Below are 22073 nucleotides of genomic sequence, written 5' to 3'. Positions count from 1 at the left end.
AGCATACAGATGAATACGCGAGTTTGGGGGTCGTTATTGGATGCTTTTGAGCTTAATTGGAGTCTAAACTAAGGAATGATGTCGAGGAATGATCAAGAACAACTTGGAATGAGGAATGACAATTAAAAGCAGACAAAAATGAATACACGTGATCGCATGTCTTATCTATGCGATCACAACTTTGACCATGCGATCGCATGTATGGCTCGCAACTTGACTTCGAAGATTTTTCGTGCCAAAAATTCATATGGATGAAAAAAGACTATTTATGCGATCGCAACTACACTTCATGCGATCGTAACTACACTTCATGCGATCGCAAGTTGGCCAAAATGCTTCAAATGGCACCGTACTTCATTTAAAAGGTTCAAGACACATTTTCATAAAAACATGCGATCGCAGCTTCAGTACATGCGATCGCATGTATGCCATTTTCACCGTCGGATGTATAAATAGGCCCGCATAACCTTCCAGTAGCCCTAATTGGCGATTTCTGACGATTCCAAGGCGATTTTCAGAGACTTTCAAGTGGAAAACGCAGATTTAGGGGATACGATTCAATTTATTTTCATTGTTTAGTAAGATTTATCGTTTAGTTTCTGTTTCTACTAGGGATGAGCATATGGACCGGGGAACCGGTAGCGGAACCGGAACCGGCACCGGTACCAGAACCCGATAGAACCGGTCGGGCCGGGACCGGGATGTTATTTTTATGGATTTTTGGAACTGGTAGGAACCGGAACCGATATAACCGGAACCGGTAGAACCAGAAAAAACCGGAACCGTATGATGCTATTTTTCGAGGACCGATTCCAACATTTGAGGACACGACAAGAACCGGTAGGAACTGGGAACCGGTAGAACCGCCAGGCCGGTTCGGTTCTTGATTTTGGCCGAAGCCGGTTCCCGGGTCCGGTCCGGTTCCGGCCGGTTCGGTCCTTTTGCTCATCCCTAGTTTCTACTATTTGTAATTCGTGTTTAGCCATGTTAGGCTAAAAACTCAGATTTTAGTTTCGCAAGACGCAACCTTTTCATGTGATTAATCATTAGGCATGATGTTTGACTGTGATTCCTGTTTAGTTTGATCAATTCTATGTTTAATTGAATGGTTGATTTTGATTTCAATTTCTGTTAGCCACTTTAATTGTTTGTAAATCATTCTTGTTATATGATTGTTTAGATCAGTAATTGTCTTGGATTAATTTTGTGTTTAGGATTAACTCTAATATGAATTGATCAAACAAGTTTTTACGCCTCCGAGCTTATGAGATGTGTTGGACTTTACTGAGAAATACATTGTGTTTAATGCTAATTTTCTTTTTTAATCAAGAGCTTGTTTGGTTGATTTAGTAAAAAGTAAGATTTAATTCAAGGAGTTTATTTTGATTAAATGATTTTTTTAATAAAGGTCATTAGAGATTGTTAATGAACTTCAATACCAGTTTAAACAGGTGCACAATCAATTGTCGTGTTGAAAGTTAATTGCATGATTAGGGGGTCACCAACTGAAATTGCTTTCTCTTATTGAAATTTTATAGTTTTTAAATTAAGTTATTTCTTTATAATTTTCTGGTTATATTAGTTTTGATTTTCAGAAATAACCTCCCCCCCCCCCCCCTCTTTCGTTTTATAGACTTGTCAACAATTAGTATGTGCCTTATGCAAAGAGGCATAGGCTTTAGGACGTGCCCCTGAGGATCCGACCCTGCTTACTTGTACCACCTGTTAGTGCAATAGAGTAGTTTTCTATTTATTTTTATTTGTTTAAATCGTGCGCGATAGTGGTTTAACAAATACGCTTCAGGAAGAGGAGCAAGTTGGGGCCTTAGTATATTGGGTCGTTTCGATTCATTGCCAGGGTTGGCAGGGTAGCTTATCGGTTGGATTTCCCTGAGGAGATCAGTCGGATTCACAACACCTTCCATGTTTCTCGGCTTCGAAAGTGTGTGGATGATGATTCAAAGGTTGTTCCTTTGGATGATATTCAAGTTGATGATCGCCTGAATTATGTTTAGAGATCAGTGACGATCTTGGATATGAAGACAAAGGCCTTGTACAACAAGGTGGTATCTTTGGTCAAGGTCTAATGACATCATTAAAAGGGTTCCGAATGGACTTGGGAACCCGAGGCGGAGATGCGAGAGCACTACCTTGAGTTATTCGCGGCAGCGGACTTCGAGGACGAAGTCGAATTCAAGCGAGGGAGAATTGTAACATCTTGATTTAGGTAATTTGTAATTTTGACCCTTAACATGAGATTTTGTTGCAAAATTGGTCCTATGGTTAAATTATGAGGAACACGCCTTCTGCCTGGTACGTTGGGCGTACGTGGCTGAAGGCTAAACCCTAATTTTTAGGGTTTAGACTTTATCCAAGCATCATTAACTCCCCAAGACTCCTTCCCTCATCAGCCTCCAACCCCATTTCATACCTTGCAAACCCTAATCCACATTTGTGAGCATTTTTAGCCTTAGAGTGTGTTATTGGTGTTCTTGAAGGAGGAAGAAGGAAGTGGATTCACCTTAGGAGCTAAAGATCATTTAGATCCAGAAGTATCTGGTTGCTTTTATCTGTTATATATATCGGCATAGTTTGGTGGGGTTGAGACTGTATTACTTTGGTTTATCAGTCAACAAACATGGGCAATCCAACCGAGAGGTTGTGGGCCAGGGGTAATCAACCACAAGGTTGTGGACCACATATGAATTAGGCAATCCAACTGGAAGGTTGTGGGTTAGGGGTAATCCAACCAGGAGGTTATGGACCAAGTATATGTTTTATATATGTTCTGTTGTGTGGTATTTGGAGGAACTCACTAAGCCTTGGCTTACGATTTAAGTTTTATGTTTCAGGTACTTCAGATGATCAGAGAAAAGCAACGGCGTGATCGTGCACATCCTTCTAATTTTATGGCATTTGATTTTGGGATACTCTGATATGTGATTATTATCTTTGGAAACAATGTTTTGTAAACAATTATAGTTTTTAGTTGGATTTTAAAAATGAAAATTTTATCTTGATTTTTGGGATGTTACACTCTCAAATGAGAGATCATGAGTTCAAGTCTTGTTAGGAGACATAAGTGATATTTAGGAGTAGTTTAGTTTGTCAGTTAAAAAAAAAACTCTAAAGTTACAACTTAAGTCCTTGAAGTATTGATCTCTTACTATATTTGGAAGGTATAATTCTACATATAAAAATTGTTGAAGTAACTAATTGTTTTTTATATCTATATGATGTTTTTTTTTTCCTTTCATCGAAAGATAATATTTTTTTTATTTAGATCATATTATTTTACAATCATTTTAACCATTTCTTATTAAAAAAAATTATAAATCATTCAAGTCTTATTTATTAAAGTATACTATCATACATTAAAAATGATACTTCAATATAGTTTAATATTAAAATTCTTTTAAAATTTTATTTTATCAATCTATTTTCATTGTTTATCTTATAAACTCATGGTTTCCACGAGTCTATAACCTAATATCTATAACCTAATATACTAATCAAATAATATATTGAATTAATTTAACAAATAAATACAATAATATATCAATAAATTACAAATAATTAATCACACAGTTATATAGAGTAATATAGATTTAAATAAAGTAAATTGTTACATATCTCTTCAACAGGTTTTGCAAATGCTGAAAATAAACTTTTTTGGTAATTGCTTTTCTAAAACTTAATTTCAATTTGCTATATTATTTATTGTTATTGTTATGTAATTTTGACATCATAGATCAACAACTGTTAGCCATATTTTATGAGTCAACATTCAATTGCTTCCAAAGTTCCAACCAAGCAATTTTAGAAAGTGTTAAATACTTCACAGAATAAAGCGATCTTATGTGACTTACAAAAAGATATATGAATAACATTAAAGTTCATTGTGCATTTGGGTTTCTATTCCACGACAAATATGTTGGGTCTCCAAGAGGCCTCGGTTTAAAAACATATAAAAATATGAAATTAATCGCCATAAATAAACAAATCCCACCAATCGTAAGAAACGCTATACCAAAGAAATCGTTTTTCCCACCAATCCAACTCGCAGTCGAAAGTATAAGCTTCTTTTCTCCCCCAAAATCATACGTATTGTAGTTATTCTGTATCACAACCGTTATCGTCTCATTTGCCTCCAAATCCATGTTTATTTTTCCATAAAGCTTTCTGAAATTAGGCAACGCCGCAGTCCTCATCCACACAATTAGATCTTCTTGCTCGCTCAACTACAACATATAATTTTAAAAAATAAACTAGAATATTCAAGAATTTGTCAAACATAAATTATATATAAAAAAAGGATCATATTATTACGGGCTTTGATTCGTCTAGTACTCCACCCCCAATCAACTCTCCCTTTTGAAAGTTTTTCGGGTACACGTTCGACCCGAATTTAACCCGTGTATCACTTTTCCACGCGATGTCCTTTTTATCAATATCTACAACTTTGTTCGCTTTTGAGAATGTGTACGTATCATTAAACAAACTCCACGCGACCAATCCACAAGGAACAATAGGCGCGTCGTTGTCCCCGCCTACTATGTCTTCCGGCATACAATCTTTCGTTTCCTCTGCCGCTCCAGGGTCCCGCAATTGTTTGTCACTTCTACTTTTCACATATCTAAAAAAACCCAAATTTCAATAAATATGTATCTCTGATACATATTTGGTACGTAGTATCAGGTCCAATGTGTACATTGTATCTAGTACTGGTACCATACAGTTTTCACATAGTATCAGGTATGTGTACCTGATACTATGTAATCATGCAAATAGAAACTAAATGATAACATACCGTCGATGATTTTGGTAAAAGTTATCGAGTTCGTAGTAAATAAAGATAGGTGCGGTCATTTTTCGTGGCACTTTCAATGTGCGGATACATGTTTTGTTTGATTTGTTGTTTTGAATAAATGAATCTGGATTTGTGCGGAATGAATCAGGGAGACAATCATCGTCATAACGATCCACGATTTCTACAACGCGTTCGGATGCTGATAAACATAAAAGGCCGGTGGGGATGAACATAATGGCAACGGTTACAAATGACGCAATTACCCATCCTGGAGTTAAGATTGGTTTCCATGCAGGAAGCTCTTGTTGTGTGAATCTTGAATATCTTGGTTTCTTGGAAATTGCTTTTGGTCTTGTGGGTTCATGTTCATCCATTTTTGTTCTTGGAGGAAAATTTCAGGAGACTACAATCACATGTTCATTTATGTTTTTTCTATTTTTTAGGGACACGTTAAGATCCTACATTAGGGGGGAAGAAATTAGAAATTTTCTTTCGGAGTATTTTTATAGGGGTACAATTGTCATTTTAAGTTATAAGGTCTTCCGAAGATTATATTCAACCCATACAACTGAACTCAGAAATCGAAATCAATATGCCATCAATAAGAATGAAAAAACTATAAAGATTCAATCAATTATTCATTCACATATCGTATGATATAGTAGCCAAGAAAGATATAGAACTCCTATAAACATAAAAAGAACCGAATAGCAATGCTCAATTCTCATAAATCATAATATATAGTTATATACAATCAAAGACATATTTTTCAAACCTCATGAAGTTGATGCAGCCTTAATTGCTCTCTGCAATTCACTCTCCACATCTACCGAAGTCAAATTCTTCTTAGTTTCTCTCTGCCCATTAGCCTCACCACTGCCGCCACTCTTCTTCATCCTCCACTGCTCAAATCCATCGGAATTTTCAACCACCGGCACTGGCCTCTTTCCTCCACCACCACCACCACCACCACCAGTAGCAGCAGCGTATCCATTGTAATTCCTCATTGACTGCAGTGATTTCATGTCCTCCAATGTGTGTCTCATCTCTCTGTTTTCCTTCTGTAAATCATTCAATTCTCTGCTCATCCAAGAATACATGCCCTTCAACATCTCAAACTCACCGGAATCACCCAGAATTCCCTGCTTCTGATTCCCTTTCTCTTCCACTACCTCATCAATTCTCTCAACTTTAATTTTGTTCACCCTCAAATACGGCAATTGCTTCTCGTAATCAGATGGGATATTCACGCCCCACCGTAAATTTACCTTGACCCGTTTAGTCACTGGCAACTCGGTATCGGCCGACATCAAAATCCCCGACAAGATCGAGTCTTTCGTGGCTGATTCCACTGTTAGTTCCTTCCAATTGATAGGCCGATCCAATGGCACAAATCCATATGAATTCTCACTACCAGCGGTACTCTCACCATTGGGCTTCTTACTAGGGTTTGAGACAGTGGAGGATACTGATTTACGGAGAGAGAATGATCCTAATCGGGGTTTGAACTGGATGGAGAAAGTAGGGTTAGGGTTAGGGTTTTGAGGTGAGAAAGAGAAATTGGCGGAGATTATGAGAGGGGAATTGTTGGGGGAACCTGAAAGGCTTACCCCTGATTTGAGAGTGAGCGTGAGAGGTGCGGTGGCAGCTGCAGCCGCGGTGGCGGTGGTGGTTGTGGGGGTGTTGTAGGAGAGCTTGAGTGAGGGACCGGACGGAAAGTGGGTACGGAGAGAGAGGGAGAGCTTGTCGGAGGCGGCGGCGGCGTGATGGTGAGTGGCGGAGAAGGCGGAGAGGAAAGGAAGACCGAAAACAGTGACGGGAATTTTAGCCCTGACGAGGATTGGGTTTTGATTTTGTTGTTGATCTTCGAGTTTCAGAGATAACTTCATGATTCGTCGTTAAGAAATGAAAGACCGCGCCTTTTTTTGGAAGATATTTAAGAAATTCTAGCACTTTTTCGTTGATCGGAAAGAAATCAGTGACTGTGCTTGAGCATCTGAAGATGGAGAAAACTTTGTTGCCTCTTTTTGAGCCCGTTAGAAAACACTCAAAAAGTATTAGCTAAATTATCTAAAAATAAAAGGGTAAATAAAATACAAAATAAAATAAAAAACTTTTTTCATAAAAGATAAATAAATTAATATAATTATAATATGATTATAATTTAATAAATGACAAAATTGCAAGAATAGTCCCTGTGTTATGTCCAAAATTGCTACTTTGGGCCAAACAGGTTTGGATTAACACCAATAATCCAAAGGTTTTCATTTTGTTGCTGTTTTGGTTCAAATCAGTTTAAAAAATCTAAAAATGACGAATTTGCCCTTTTCCATTTGTTTTTTGTTTTTCTTTTTGTTATTTAATTATTTACTAACTAAAAAAAATAAAAAATAAAAATAAAATCTCTCTCTCTATCTCTCTCTCTCTCTCTCTCTCTCTCTCTCTCTCTCTCTCTCTATATATATATATATATATATATATATATATATATATATATATATATATATATATATATAAAACCCCAAATGGGTAAAACTCTAATCTCCGATCTCTCTTGCCCTTTCTCTCGGTCAACATGTCTGGTGATACGTTGAACAAGGTCATGATGTAAACAGAAGAGAACGATAAACATGGTTCTCTTGAATCTAATTATAACTTGCAGGTGTTACCAAATTCGAAAAAACAGGGGTGTGGAGACGATGATGGATGTGGTTGCACAATTAAAACAAGAATAGGCTTGTTGAATCGATTAGAATTTTGAACCCTAGACGATGAAGGTTCAGACCATCGATTTGATATTCGGAGATCAATGATGTGGAGAGTGATGAACACTGTCATTGCTTCCTGCGATTGATTTATCCCAAATGATGGCGGTGGTGGTGTTAGATTTAGGGTTCTGGTAGCATCTTCGGTGATGGGGTGGAAGGCGATTTTGATGAACACCAACGTCTTTTCCGACAATCTCTATTTGGGGTGATTATGTGGTTTATTGTCGTATTTGGCGATTTTGGAAGGTATTATCATCAAGTTTAGTTTCATTTGATGCAGATGGTAATCCCAATGTGTTGGTGCAGTCGATGGCAGTGATGGTGGACTGAGATATATTAGTTTTCAATGGAGGTAAATTTGAAGAAACACTAGAGAAGATGAAGTTGGTGATTAGACGAAGAAGACGATAAAGCCGGAGAAGACGACGAAGTCGGTGGATGTAACCCAGATCGACGAAGACAAAGTCATTGGAGCCGGAGTTGCCAAAACCCTAATTCTTCAGATCTCTATAGGTGGCGGCGTTGTGATTCGACGAAGAAGACGATCAAGCCGGAGAAGACGAAGGAGGGCTTCAGTTTCGATGGTTTCCGGCGAGGAGGTGGTTTCCGGCGTAACTGTAGACCGAGAGAGATATAATCTTGTATGTTAGGTGGTTTCCAAGAGAGAGAGAGAGAGAGAGAGAGAAAGAGAGAGAGAGAGAGAGAGAGAGAGAGAGAGAGAGAGAGAGAGAGAGAAAGAAAGAAAGAAAGAAAGAAAGAGATTTTATTTTATTTTATTTTATTAATTCTTTTTAGTTAGAAAATAATTGAATAACAAAAAGAAAAAAAACAAATGGAAAAGGGAAAATACGTCATTTTTAGATTTTTTAAACTGATTTGGACCAAAACAGCAGCAAAATGAAAACCTTTGGACTATTGGTGCTAGTCCAAACCTGTTTGGCCCAAAGTACCAATTTTGGACATACCACAGGGACCATTCTTGCAATTTTCTTGAGGAACACTTTCAACAGATATCAAAGGACCAATATAGTTAACTTTGTAAGTATCTAGTGAATACTTCAGGATTATGTACATGAGGATCCGACAACCAGTGGAATGTGTGACCTCCGCCTCATTCCCTGTTCCTTGTTTTGGTCTGGGCTTGGGGAAAAACCACACAATCGATTGTTTGTTCGATCTAGATTGTATATGATTTGTATACACTAAATACTCGCAGGAAGAACTAGTAAGAATCATTTTTACTGAACATTTATTACATTAGAAAATGTAAGGTTTTCTGGAGAAACATAACGTACTTTTCGAAAGAACAAAGAACAGTTTTCCAAAACGAATGCTTATGAACTCACCAGCTTTATGCTGATACTCTTTCAAAACCTACTTGTATTCTCAGGACACTAGTAGACAGGTACACGCACCGATTTCAAGAAGATGGAGCATAGTAGCTTCAAGTCCTTACTTGTTATTTACTTTTGGAGTCAATCGTGTATGATTCAAATACAATGTAAACATTATACTATTAATACAATGATTGTTGTTGCTTTGATTACTATTATTCAATTGTTGTGATACTACACATGACGTCCTCCGGCCGCGAACGTTTCTGCCGTTTCGGTTTGGGGGCGTGACAGAGCAGATGGACGCCAAACCGTCATACGAAAACTACCTAAAGATGCAGCAACTCGTCTTTGACAACAATTATGAAAGCGCAAAATTGCTCAAGACCATGCACGAGATGCAAAAGAAATATTAAGCCCTTATTGAAAATCCCAAAAAAGAAGTCAAAAACCTCCCCGACGACAAACATCCCTACTTCTAATATGTTTGTATGTTTAATGCATTTTGGTTTAAATAATCTTTTGTTGTGTTAAACCATCTTCATTTTCTAAATATAATGTAGTGCTTTCTATGTAAGTCGTATGAAGATCCCTTCTGTATATGTAATATGTTTTCATTAATATTATAGTATGTTCTATCATTTGGTACAACTTGAAATAAGGAAAAAAAACAAACACAACGCTAAAGGCGCATGTAATTCCCCTCTAGTTTCTTTATGGATTTATATAAGCGGAAGCAACCACATCAAATGGTAACACCTACCTTATGTTGGATTTTATATAGGCGGTTGGAAAATATTTTATCAATTTCCATTAATATAAGAGATTGTTGGAAAAAAGATGACTGGTAAATTAGCAACCAAAGTTGAGGGGTTGAATGGTGTATAATCAAAAATTGTTGTTTATTTTTCGGTTACAATAGTAATTAAGAACAATATTAAATATAATGTCGATTATGAACTGTGTTTTAATGTCAATCTAATTATAGGTTATGGTTATATCGTACAAGTACAACTTTTCTACAACAATTTAAAAACACCAAAAAAGTGATACTCAAGGTAACATCCAGACCTAGAAAGGTTCGGGTGATCTTAAAGAACCGCTTGTAGCTGTTGTATTATGGGAAACAAACGTTCAATTGCTGACAAATTTATTTTAAGGACATTATGTTAAACAAATACATTAGCTTTTCGTAATTTTCTGTTTCATTTTTGTTTCTCGTTTATAGTTTCTTACAATATACCCATCACACCTCGACCCCCCCCCCCCCCCCCCAAATGGATATTTGCGACATAAAATATTATAAATTAACTTTCTAAAAAATATTACTAATGATAATTAATTAAAGTTAATTATAATCTGTAATAAATTAACTACAAGAAACCTGTTGAATTTATCAAAGTTGGGTATCAAAGCCAAATACTCCTTTATAATAGACTGTTTAGCCAACCGCCCACTGAACCTCTTCTCTAACAGATATAAGACACGAATCACATCCTCGTCTAATAAGTCATTAAGTGAATGCTCAAACACATTCTTCACATCGTCTAATTTGACGACAACATTCCTCGCGGCCATAGGAAACACACAGGAACGGAAGGCAATGTCGGAACCGGACGCAGGAAAATAATCTCCAAAATGGAAGACGATGACAAGACAATTTTTTTTTCCAGAAAGACAGCGCGTAACCTCCAATCTCAAAAACCAATTTCTTGGCTTCGCTTCGGGGGTCCATGATAACTTTGTGGTAAAATACATATTGTAGAAGCAAATGATCCACATCTACATTGTGAATGTCAAACCACCTCCTAAAACATGAATTTCGGAACACAGTCTCGCATGTCGGTCTGTCTCTCACTGCTACAATAATTTCCCTTTCAATTTTGGGTTTATAGTATAGTGTAATGGATGCATCAAAAATATGGATGACAAAAATCCCCATACCCAATGGGGAACCCGAAACCCGCACCCGTTTTGACTGGGGAATCCCCAGGTTGACTGGGGATGGAGACGGGGATGGGGAATACCCGAATAAAAAAAGTGGGGATGGGGATGGGGATGGGGATACCCTTAATCCCCGACCCTAGACCCGCCCCCGACATATATTAATATATAAAAATAATACAAAACATATATTTATAGTATAATTTATAATACATAAAATTTGATCTAAGTAACCTAACTCATTAGTAATTACTTGGTTGAAATTATACTTTTTGCTTTTTCTTTTATCTAATTTAAACTCGTGTATATATATATTTTTTTCTCCTTGGTTGATCTATTTTACCTTAAATATCAATCTGATAATTTTTTTTACTTGATTTTTTATGTATGTATTTAAATTTGGTAGAAAATTTATTTATATTTTTTCTGCAATTTATGGGTACTTATATATTTTATAAAATGTTTAAACTTATGCTTGTAAAATTGAAATATATAGTTTTTTCTTACGTAAAAGTTTGCATGTTAAAAGAGAAAAAAAATCTCCGTTTCCCCGTTGGGGATCCCCGGTCCCCGTTGGGGGTGGGGATGGGGGTTTATTTATATTCCCCGATGGGGATGGGGATTGGAATGAGGATTCGGGGATGGGGATGGGGATGGGGGTCCCCTGTGTTCCCCGCCCCCGTTGCCATCTCTAATAAAAAACTTGTTCGTGCTGCACAAATAAAAAAGTTGTTATAACCCAACTCTGGAACGAAAACTAACCAATATTCCGAACCAATATTTCAGACTAGTTCGTCGTGTTCCGGACCAATTTTTCACATTTCGGAATGTTCCATAATGAAATTTTATATTTCGGAACACTACATTTCGATGTAAACTAACATTATCTAAACATCTAGACTACTTTTGGGTTGGTCCTACTTCAATGACATCTTTAATTAAAAACTTCGGAACGTTTTCAGTTCATTCTGGAGGTGTTCTACACATTCCAGAACAGTAGTTCTTGGTGAATATTCACGTTATACAAACAAGCAAACTAGGTTTTTGGAGTGAAGAACTTATCCATAAAATAACCATGTCGTAGTAGTCATCTTCCATATCGGAGTTATGTGTCGGAGATCGGAATTGAAATTGAAATTCTGTGTCAGAATCGCATTAGAATGTCGGAGCAAGATCCAGGTTGAAGTCAAGAAGTCGAGGGTACGCATGTTTTCAAAATATATATCATATTTTGAAATTCAAATTTACAATCCGAAACACGTACATAAACTCTAAAATGGACATTCTGGAAGCAATGAAATGGGCTGACCCACCCGAAAATGAGTTTGAAATACGTTCCGAAACAACCTATTATGGAGAATGTGGTTACTTTGAAAAGAATGAGTTATATTTTTAAAAAATACACAAAAAATGGTTAGTTTACTCAATTTCCCTTTGTTTTATGTCTCAATATCATTTACGAAAGGTGGAAAAAAATTGAGGTCTATTTCTTCCGATTCCTTTGATCATCTCCTGCCTATGCCTTCTTCACAACAATTGGTAATTTGACTTCTTCTCACACTTGGTCACTTGCTCGATTACAGACTCATCATGAAACATATATTATTTTGTGACAACCCAAAGTTATTCCGTTACATTACCCCGTTACCGTTAGCGGAATATTCCATTTTATAAAAGTTCCATTAATTAGAGGTCGCCAAATAAATAAATGTTTTATTTATTTATATTTTATGTCGTTAACATCGTGATAAGATAAATAAAAACACGTAATATACATTTCCATTTAATTGGAAAAAGTTAGTTTTTATTATTACGACCAATAAATCGGGTGCGACCAAAAGCCCTGTTTAACGGCAGTATCGGGTAGATTCCCACTGAGCTTCAACTCCAACCCTTATATAAGGGTGAGTGGAGTCCATTAGAAACTTTTTACACTCTCTCCACTCTCGCTCTCTCTACAACTTAAATTCGAGCAAAAAATCGTTCGTTTCGAGCCCCAAACGAGTAAGCCAACTATCCTAACTTGTAATATAGCTTATCTAGCCTGCAAATTCGAGTTTAAATCATAAATTAGGGACAAAAGGAATTGTTTACGGCCCAAGAACACTCTTGGACCGTGAACACCATTTAATGGGGGTTTTTAAGCCCCAAAACCCCTCCAAATTGCCCCTAAGGCTTAGATATGACTTTTAGGCTTACATATTCGGACTTAGAACACCTTGAAATGAATTTTTGAAGAGTAAATATGAGTTTACTGCCCAAGAACATGCTTGGGCCGTAAACTCCTCTTCATGGGGAGTAAACTCAAGTTTGTGTGTTAAAAATGCCCTTAAACACACCATTGGCCTTGGAAAAATACCTTGAAGCAATACCACCATTGTAGAAGCCTTAAACTTCAATAAAACTAGGGGAGTAGGAGTTCATGGCCGTGAACTCCCATAGGGGTGGTTAATGGGCCGTAAACTCCCATTTAATGCCCAATTGGTACCCTAAACTCCCCATTTGACTTGGAAAAATACTTAGGAAATTACCCTCTACCACTTAAGCCCTTAAAACACCAAAAGAAAGAGTGTATAGGAGATTACGGCCGTAAGCTCCCTTGCTTAGGGCCGTAAACTCCTCAAAGGGTCCATTTGATGCTTTAAACCCATTCACACATTTGATATTTGAGTCTAGCAAAATTCCACAATTGATATAAAGCCTTTAAGCACCCTAGAACACCCTCACCATGAGTTTACGGCCGTAAACTCATGGGGAGTAGTCCCAGGGCTGTAAAAACCCTATGGAGAGTTTACTCTTGGAGAGTAAACTCCATTCCTAAGTCATTCAAGCCCTTAAATGTTACCCGGGACACCCCCAAACACTTAACCAAAGTGTTTTCCGCTCCTTAGGGTGCGTATACTTGTTTAATTAGTACTATATATACTAATTGTATGTGAACATATGTTATCATATGTTAAATAGGTCACTAAGTGTGTTCAAGTCTTTATTTGACACCGAGCACCCAACTGGCGCCTTCGTCGGATCCACTTACACCATGTGAGTTCATACCGCTGAATGAACATTTTAAATGTTTTTACATGTTTTATAGGGGGAATACAAGTTAAACATGCCAATTATCATATCAATCACACGTGATTGATAACCCGCATGAACAAGGATTTACCACACTATAAACTGTTTTACCGAGTAGGATACTATAAATGGCTTTCCAAAAGGTTTTCACTTGTACAAAACTCTTACTTATATTGTTTTATCAAAGTTCATTTTAAACTGGTTTATGAAAAGTTTCCAAAGAATTTCTAAAGGTTTTCAAACTTATTTTTACCAAAGAACACCAAGTTGTGATTTTCTCAAATATAAAGGTTTTCTTCCATGTTTTAATACTCCTTCCTAGTTAAAGTTCCTACTTGATAACGCTTTCACTTTGTGATGCGCCTATACCTGTTATTACCTATACTTTGCTTATACTTGTGATAGCTTATACCTGTTAGACGCTCTTACTTCACTTGTTGTCGCTTCCACTTCGTGATACACTTAGACCAGTTAACGCTTATACTTCACGATCCGGTTATTCCACACTGTACGGTTATACATCACGATTTGGTTATTCCACACTGTTCGGTTATACATCACGAGTCGGTTATTCACACTGTACGCTTATACTTCACAATTCGGATAATCCACATTGTACTCTTATACATCATGATTCGGTCATTCCATACGATTTGATTATACTTCACGATATGATTCCACTTGTTACACACTCAAGCGTAGTTAGATGTATGTTTGTGCTTGTTTAGATGCATATAAGTGATGATTGAAGGACTTAGGAAGGCTTGTCCGCCCTATTTCCTTTTCTTCGTTGAGATGTGGTCTGGTGGGATCGGATGTCCATCCGAAGGTCGTTTGATTCATTAGTTATATATTATGTACACAAGCATAGACATATGGGTTTACTTTAGTCAGTTCAGTTATGAGTCTCTACCCCTAGTTCAACACTGTATTGGAAACACACTACCCACTATTTGGGATGCATCTTCGGGACACGGCCTTCTCCGTCGTCTAGTTGGTAACCAGAGGCTCCTGTAGGGAGAACGGAAATTGTGTGTATAGATCTATACGGGATTGACACCCCCGCACCCTGACTGCTATCTACAGTCCACGGCCTACCAAGCCAATGGGTGACAAATGTCATATTCTCTAGACGCTTGTAGGGCGTCAGGTACTCTAGTGTCGGTTAGTATGGTTACGAGTATCCCAGGTTACCTTATAATTCATGGCCTTAAGGTAATGGTTTTTCACCAGCAATTTACACTGTATGCTGGAACCCACTCTCGGAGTCACACTGTTTTAGACCTTGCTAGACGTATCATTCATTTGATACTGTCTGGGGTCTGTATTCACTGTATTCACTGTTTTAGACCTTGCTAGACGTATCATTCAGTTGATACTGTCTGGGGTCTGTGTTCACTGTTTTAGACCTTACTAGCTGTACCTTTCATTTGGTACCGTCTGGGGTCTGTGTCTCTTTCTGTCAGACTGAGCCAGGCGTGTCGTTCATTCGATACTCTCCTGGAGTCTATGATTCATTTGCCTTAGTCAACAGTCCTCACTGCTGAGGCATATGTTATTTCCCTGAATTCTCATGCTTTCTTAATAATCAAATTCTGTATTTTGATAATGATAGAGATTAAGGGAAAACTACCTTTTTACCACATAACTCCGTCCAGTCTTGATAGAAGACTGCTTTTATTAAAGAAAATATAGGATTTTCTGGAAAAGACACTAATGTAATAGATACACTGAAACTACCACTTTTATTAAAGTTATTTGAATAAAATGCCACTAAATGCTTATGAACTCACCAATATTTGTAAAAATGCTGATACTCGCTTTTCAAATAACTTGTATTCTCAGGTCAGCATTAGACATGTACAATCCAGGAGCTTCTGTTGAAGACTATTTTGTGCCAAGCTGCACTTATATTATTACTTGTATTACCTTTATGTATTGTAAAGTAAACCATGTAAAATTATTACTATTAATGCAATGTTTTGTTGTACTTTGATTACTATAATGCCTGTGTTGTGATACTTGACATGACGTCATCCACCCCAGAACGTTTCCGCCGTTCCTGTTTTGGGGTGTGACAGATTGGTATCAGAGCATTGTTTATAGTGAGCTAAGTATATCAATTCATAAAAGATACACAGCCTATAAATACAAAGGGATAAAACACTATGAACAAGAACTATACTTTAAAATATAACCATATTTACCAAAGTATAAGAACATCTAGCATCTAAACACTCAAACACAAGTATCACAAGAAGAACGATAATAAAAGTCTTCGGATGTTGAGCATTGCCGTAAAACCTGGACAGTTATGTAATCGTAAGCTGGAATAAATGTACCATGATCAACTACATTTATTCGAGATGCGATGAACATGTGCTTGGGAGTGATAGTGGTGAGCAACAGGTCTAAAACTTACCAACTAGGAATGCTAGAGCCAAACATAAAGTCAAAATATTATAAGAGTATTTTGGAACACTAAAAGATTCACACTAATCCCAGAATCATATTCAGAAGATAAGAAACACAAACAAGAAATTAAAATACCATAGGGGTATTTTAGAATCCATAACCAACCTTGTGTGAAGAACTAAAAAGATCCTTATTGATATACCTACAACTACAGAGGGTATACTCCCAAGGTTATATATAATAAGGATCCCATAGGCTAAGAATGTGTGGTTTCGCTCTACTTCCTTTTCCTCGTTGGGATGTGGATATAGAGTAGTATCACATATTCGAAGGCCTATCGAATCTAAGCTATATATGATTTTTATACCCTGTGTAATCGTAGCAGGACTCGATATGGATTATCCAATGAAATGTTAATAATCTCTTAGGATTCTTTAGACATTTCCATTCTCGCACGAACCCTGTAGACAACCCTATCCACTTCAGTGCTTGACAGAAGAGTTGATGCAGACCCAGAAGGGGTTCATTGAGAAGATTTCCTGTTCGGAAATAAATGAACTGGGTTGAGACTATTGAATTCACTGAGTGCCTATATCTTTTTAGGGACATCAGTGAGAAATTCGCCTAAACTTCCGAAATTTCCAGTCATCCATCATGAAGTGATGACACCCGGAGTCGGATTCGGGAGTAAGGTGGAGTAGAAATTCAATGTGTCTTCATGAGAAAAGAACCCTAGGTAACTACCCGAAGGAAACCAACGCCGATCCCAATCAAAGATATGAGGCAGACAGAGGGAGCCAATACATGGAACCCAAGAATTTTCATTTCCTCGTGTTCGTCACACTAATAAACCCGTAAAATAATACAATTTAGTGAGTTAGTGGCTACACTACTCACGCTATGTGTTAGGTAAGTCGTCGTTTCCCGTTGCCAGTTACACGATTACAGCGGATCCCCGCACTTATATTGAGAGTGTTTAGCCATGAGCTTTCATGATGCCTCTCTTTCCGCGATTTTCGTTCCGAACCGTTCTCAAATCTCTCCAGGCCGGAGAGTGAAACCTTTCCCAGTATTAAGGCAACTTAGTAGGAACGACACCCATCTAATGGCCTTTTTCCGATACTCATACTCCTACCTTGTACACCAGGACTACATCATAGGGATGTAGGTCGACACTCAGACAACCAGTACCCTAGGCACTGGAAAAATTTACGCCTAATGCAGTCAGGACTGATATGTCTAGGGTTAGCTATCTTATCTCATTATCTTGTGTTCCTTTCCGTGTAGGAAAAACCATGCCACCAAAGAAGCGTAACCAGTCCACAAACAAGAAACCTACTCTCTTATTCGATGAAGCTACGCTCCAAGCTGCAGTCTCGGCAGCCGTAGCAGCTGTCATGGCTCATCTGAATGCTAACAACGCCAATGTTAGCAAGGGCCCTAGCAATGGACAAAAGCAACCAACGCCTGCATACCCAGCCACCCAAGAACCTCAACCCAATCCACTGAAGAGAAAACTCAAGATCGAGGAGGGAGGTACCTCGGCTCAAGGACCTTCCGGAGGGCAACGAGCTGAGGCAGTCAATACCCCTGTCAATCCTTCCCTCCTGACTTCAAGAAGACCATACCTAGGAAACCTTCCTCACTGCGGAAAGTGTAGCTACCATCATCATGGTATATGTCGGGAACTCTTATGTGCTAGGTGCAACATGAAGAGGCATACTGCTCGTGTATGCAGAACTCCGGTGGAGCATATTGCATTAATCACCAACTTGACGAACAATCCAGTTTGCCGTCTATGTGGCGAGATTGGACACTTCAAGAAGGATTGCCCAACAGAAAGAAACAACAAAGACTCAGGAGGAGTCTGACTCTACTGCTTAGGGAGAAGCACCAAGGAACCCGGTAGATTCTGGTACGCCTCTCAATCTCAGATAACTAAACTGAAAACATTAAAAGACTAATTCAAATGTAAATACTTCCCCATTAAGGCGAAAGTCGCAACACTATTATAAAATTTAAAATTCATCAGGTAAAACTATAATGGCTAAACATATATGTTACGGCCATGTATAGTTAAGATGGATAGACCTAGAGTGAGTGAATGCCGCCTCATTTCCTGTTCCTCGTTTGGTTGTGGATTTAGGGCGGAGTCGCTCAGTCAACAGTCCTCCCCACCTTAACTATACATGACTAGTATATGTTAGGCAATTATAGAAATGCCTCGTGAGAATCCATTCATGAAAAGGTACTCTACTCAGAAACACTTAGGACTCTCTATAGTTCCGCGTCGACTCTGTCGGTCCAAGTATCCGCGGCAGTGATACATAGGACGAAACCTCAGACGCCTAGAACTTGTGTGCCTGTTCGGTGCATGACTCTATCGACCCTCACTTTATATCATGTCGAGGTATGGCAACTTCGACGACTCTATCGATCATGGTTTGACGTAGTGCAACCATGTGTACATCCCTAGTGCTGTGTAAAAAGAACTTTCTCCGTAGCCATGTCGGCAAATAAAGGTTCTTCCGAACCTAAACACAATACAAATAAACAAACCTAATGCGATCCGTCAGTCGTCCCTCTTACCTCAAAATTTCCGAAGTACCCGAAGAGGGGTACCGTGCGCTGTTGACCGACCTCTCTTAGTCATATGGAATCCGAAGCGAAAGACTCAGCAAGATACTCCAGAAGACAATAACCATCCGAAGCACACTTCGTAGATCCCCCAGAAAGACCCTTCGCACCTCGCACACTGGGTTCGTGAACCCATAGAATAGAACTCATAAGAATGACCACTATAACCAAGTATAGGCGTAAAGGTGGTATATAATTGAGATAAAAAAGATTTAAGATGTGTGTTTCCTCCCTACTCCCTGTTCCTCGTTGGGTTGTGGTTCTGGGGTGGAGTCGCACAACTGAACATCCTGCCGACCTCAATTATATACGGCTTGCATACACCAAGTATTAGTGGTTAAGCCAAGTATGAGCTCTACCACGAACCTCTTAGTAGAACCCTTCATCCTATTCCATAAAATAGGAACTGGAGTCAAGAGAACCACTGCGGGTTGAGCTACTATAATGACCACAAAATACGAAATTTGTTGTCATACCAGTTAAGCCCATATAGTAACTAACACCCTCAGTTAGTAAAGAGATTAAAGTTCCGAGTAATGGAACCCTATACTCACTAGATTTGACCTAGACCGGGAAACATTCAGAACCTTCGGAAGAGTATTTGCAGTAGATGCTCGCACTACTCAGGCACTTCGTCCACCCTGTTACAGACTAGTAGTGCCTAAGATCCTCCGCCCTCTCACATGGAGGAAGTCACCGTCGCCTTGTAGACGATAGACTACATTCTCCGAAGTGAACACTAGAATACCGAGAACCACAGGATAACCTCCGCAGCCAACAATCCTTGATCAAAGTGCGAAAGTAGTTGTGTTAAGCCTCATTACCCAGATCCCGAAGAGATTATAGACTTGACATCAGCCTTGGTGTTAGTCGAGGGGTTATGCAAGAGCAACCGCTTTCCGCACTGAAATAAACCAACGTCTTAAAGATTCAATGGACTACTAGGTGTTCCATGAATACTATCTCGCGCAAAAATAGTAGAACCACCTCCCAAGGTAGTCCAACACTCGTCTAGTGAAACCCTATCTCCCTGACCCTGAGGGTTTCTGTTAGAAATATCTCAAGCATCAGAAGTGCAGGTTCATTTTGCACGAGTTTGAGGTAGACACTCTATAACAAAAACAAACCGTAGTCACACAACCCATTCGATGACCTAGAAAGCCTATAAAATCCAATTGACAGGAAAACGCAAAACCAAAGACAACCCGAGCTTCCTAAGAACCAACCTGAAGGACTACACATCCAGTACGAGTGAGAACGTTAGGAACTTCGGAATGGCGGTCACGCCAGTGATGATCTTGCCATAGAAGTACACTATGTTCTGAGTACTGAAAAGCTCTACCCTTCCGAGATCTTAGGACCACCCGAGATCCTTTACGGAGATTGGTCCAACCCTCGTCAGACCACTACTACTTTCGGATATTCCACAAGTCTCACACCCGATCGATCCACTCCTTAGACTTGATCAGTGTTGCCCGGCGTCACTCTTCGTATCCCACTCATCTTGATAGAGACCATTGAGAACCATAACCTCGTAGATACACCAGTCGAAATCCACTAACTACACGAGACGGAATCCGCATCCCGTAGGTGAAGGTTTGTTGGGATGACAAACACAGACCAAAGATTCACAGGGGAATGCGATGACAAACAGAATAGGAAGTACCCTCTTGCCTCTACTCGGTCATTCATACCTACTTCCTTGCCTAGACCTGAATTTCGGGACGAAATTCCCTCTAACGGGGGGATGATGTGACAACCCAAAGTTATTCTGTTACATTACCCCGTTACCGTTAGCGGAATATTCCATTTTATAAAAGTTCCGTTAATTAGAGGTTGCCAAATAAATAAATGTTTTATTTATTTATATTTTATGTCGTTAACGTCGTGATAAGATAAATAAAAACATGTAATATACATTTCCATCTAATTGGAAAAAGTTAGTTTTTATTATTACGACCACTAAATCGGGTACGACCAAAAGCCCCGTTTAACGGCAGTATCGGGTAGATTCCCACTGAGCTTCAACTCCAACCCCTATATAAGGGTGAGTGGAGTCCATTAGAGACTTTTTACACTCTCTCCACTCTCTCTCTCTCTCTCTCTCTACAACTTAAATTCGAGCCAAAAATCGTCCGTTTCGAGCCCCAAACGAGTAAGCCAACTATCCTAACTTGTAATATAGCTTATCTAGCCTGCAAATTCGAGTTTAAATCATAAATTAGGGACAAAAGGAAGTGTTTACAGCCCAAGAACACTCTTAGACCGTGAACACCATTTAATGGGGGGTTTTTAAGCCCCAAAACCCCTCCAAATTGCCCCTAAGGCTTAGATATGACTTTTAGGCTTACATATTCGGACTTAGAACACCTTGAAACGAGTTTTTGAAGAGTAAACATGAGTTTACTGCCCAAGAACATGCTTGGGCCATAAACTCCTCTTCATGGAGAGTAAACTCAAGTTTGTGTGTTAAAAATGCCCTTAAACACACCATTGGCCTTGGAAAAATACCTTGAAGCAATACCACCATTGTAGAAGCCTTAAACTTCAATAAAACTAGGGGAGTAGGAGTTCACGGCCGTGAACTCCCATAGGGGTGGTTAATGGGCCGTAAACTCCCATTTAATGCCCAATTGGTACCCTAAACTCCCTATTTGACTTGGAAAAATGCTTAGGAAATTACCCTCTACCACTTAAGCCCTTAAAACACCAAAAGAAAGAGTGTATAGGAGCTTACGGCCGTAAGCTCCCTTGCTTAGGGCTGTAAACTCCTCAAAGGGTCCTATTGATGCTTTAAACCCATTCACACATTTGATATTTGAGTCTAGCAAAATTCCATAATTGATATGAAGCCTTTAAGCACCCTAGAACACCCTCACCATGAGTTTACGGACGTAAACTCATGGGGAGTAGTCCCAGGGCCGTAAAAACCCTATGGAGAGTTTACTCTTGGAGAGTAAACTCCATTCCTAAGTCATTCAAGCCCTTAAATGTTACCCGGGACACCCCAAACACTTAACCAAAGTGTTTTCCGCTCCTTAGGGTGCGTATACTTGTTTAATTAGTACTATATATACTAATTGTATGTGA

The 22073-nt window shown here is 38.6% G+C and overlaps 2 protein-coding genes across 2 annotated transcripts; both read right to left on the bottom strand.

The window, feature by feature from the left end:
• Nucleotides 1-3865: 3865 nt before the first annotated feature.
• On the bottom strand, nucleotides 3866-5272 carry LOC111907359 (ALA-interacting subunit 5). The gene is made up of 3 exons (XM_023903131.3): nucleotides 4811-5272; nucleotides 4330-4636; nucleotides 3866-4241 (listed from the first exon to the last, which is right to left on the bottom strand). The coding sequence occupies exons 1-3, from the start codon at nucleotides 5182-5184 to the stop codon at nucleotides 3897-3899; spliced, it is 1026 nt and encodes a 341-aa protein (XP_023758899.1). The 5' UTR covers nucleotides 5185-5272; the 3' UTR covers nucleotides 3866-3896.
• Nucleotides 5273-5586: 314 nt separating this feature from the next.
• Nucleotides 5587-6699, bottom strand: LOC111907319 (uncharacterized). Its single transcript, XM_023903088.1, has one exon. The coding sequence runs from the start codon at nucleotides 6697-6699 to the stop codon at nucleotides 5587-5589; it is 1113 nt and encodes a 370-aa protein (XP_023758856.1).
• Nucleotides 6700-22073: the final 15374 nt, after the last annotated feature.

The sequence above is a fragment of the Lactuca sativa genome, chromosome 3 (assembly GCF_002870075.4).
Source record: "Lactuca sativa cultivar Salinas chromosome 3, Lsat_Salinas_v11, whole genome shotgun sequence".
In the NCBI taxonomy this organism is placed as follows: domain Eukaryota; kingdom Viridiplantae; phylum Streptophyta; class Magnoliopsida; order Asterales; family Asteraceae; genus Lactuca; species Lactuca sativa.
Note: the sequence above shows the minus strand (reverse complement) of the source record. Positions and strands in the feature narration are given on the sequence as shown.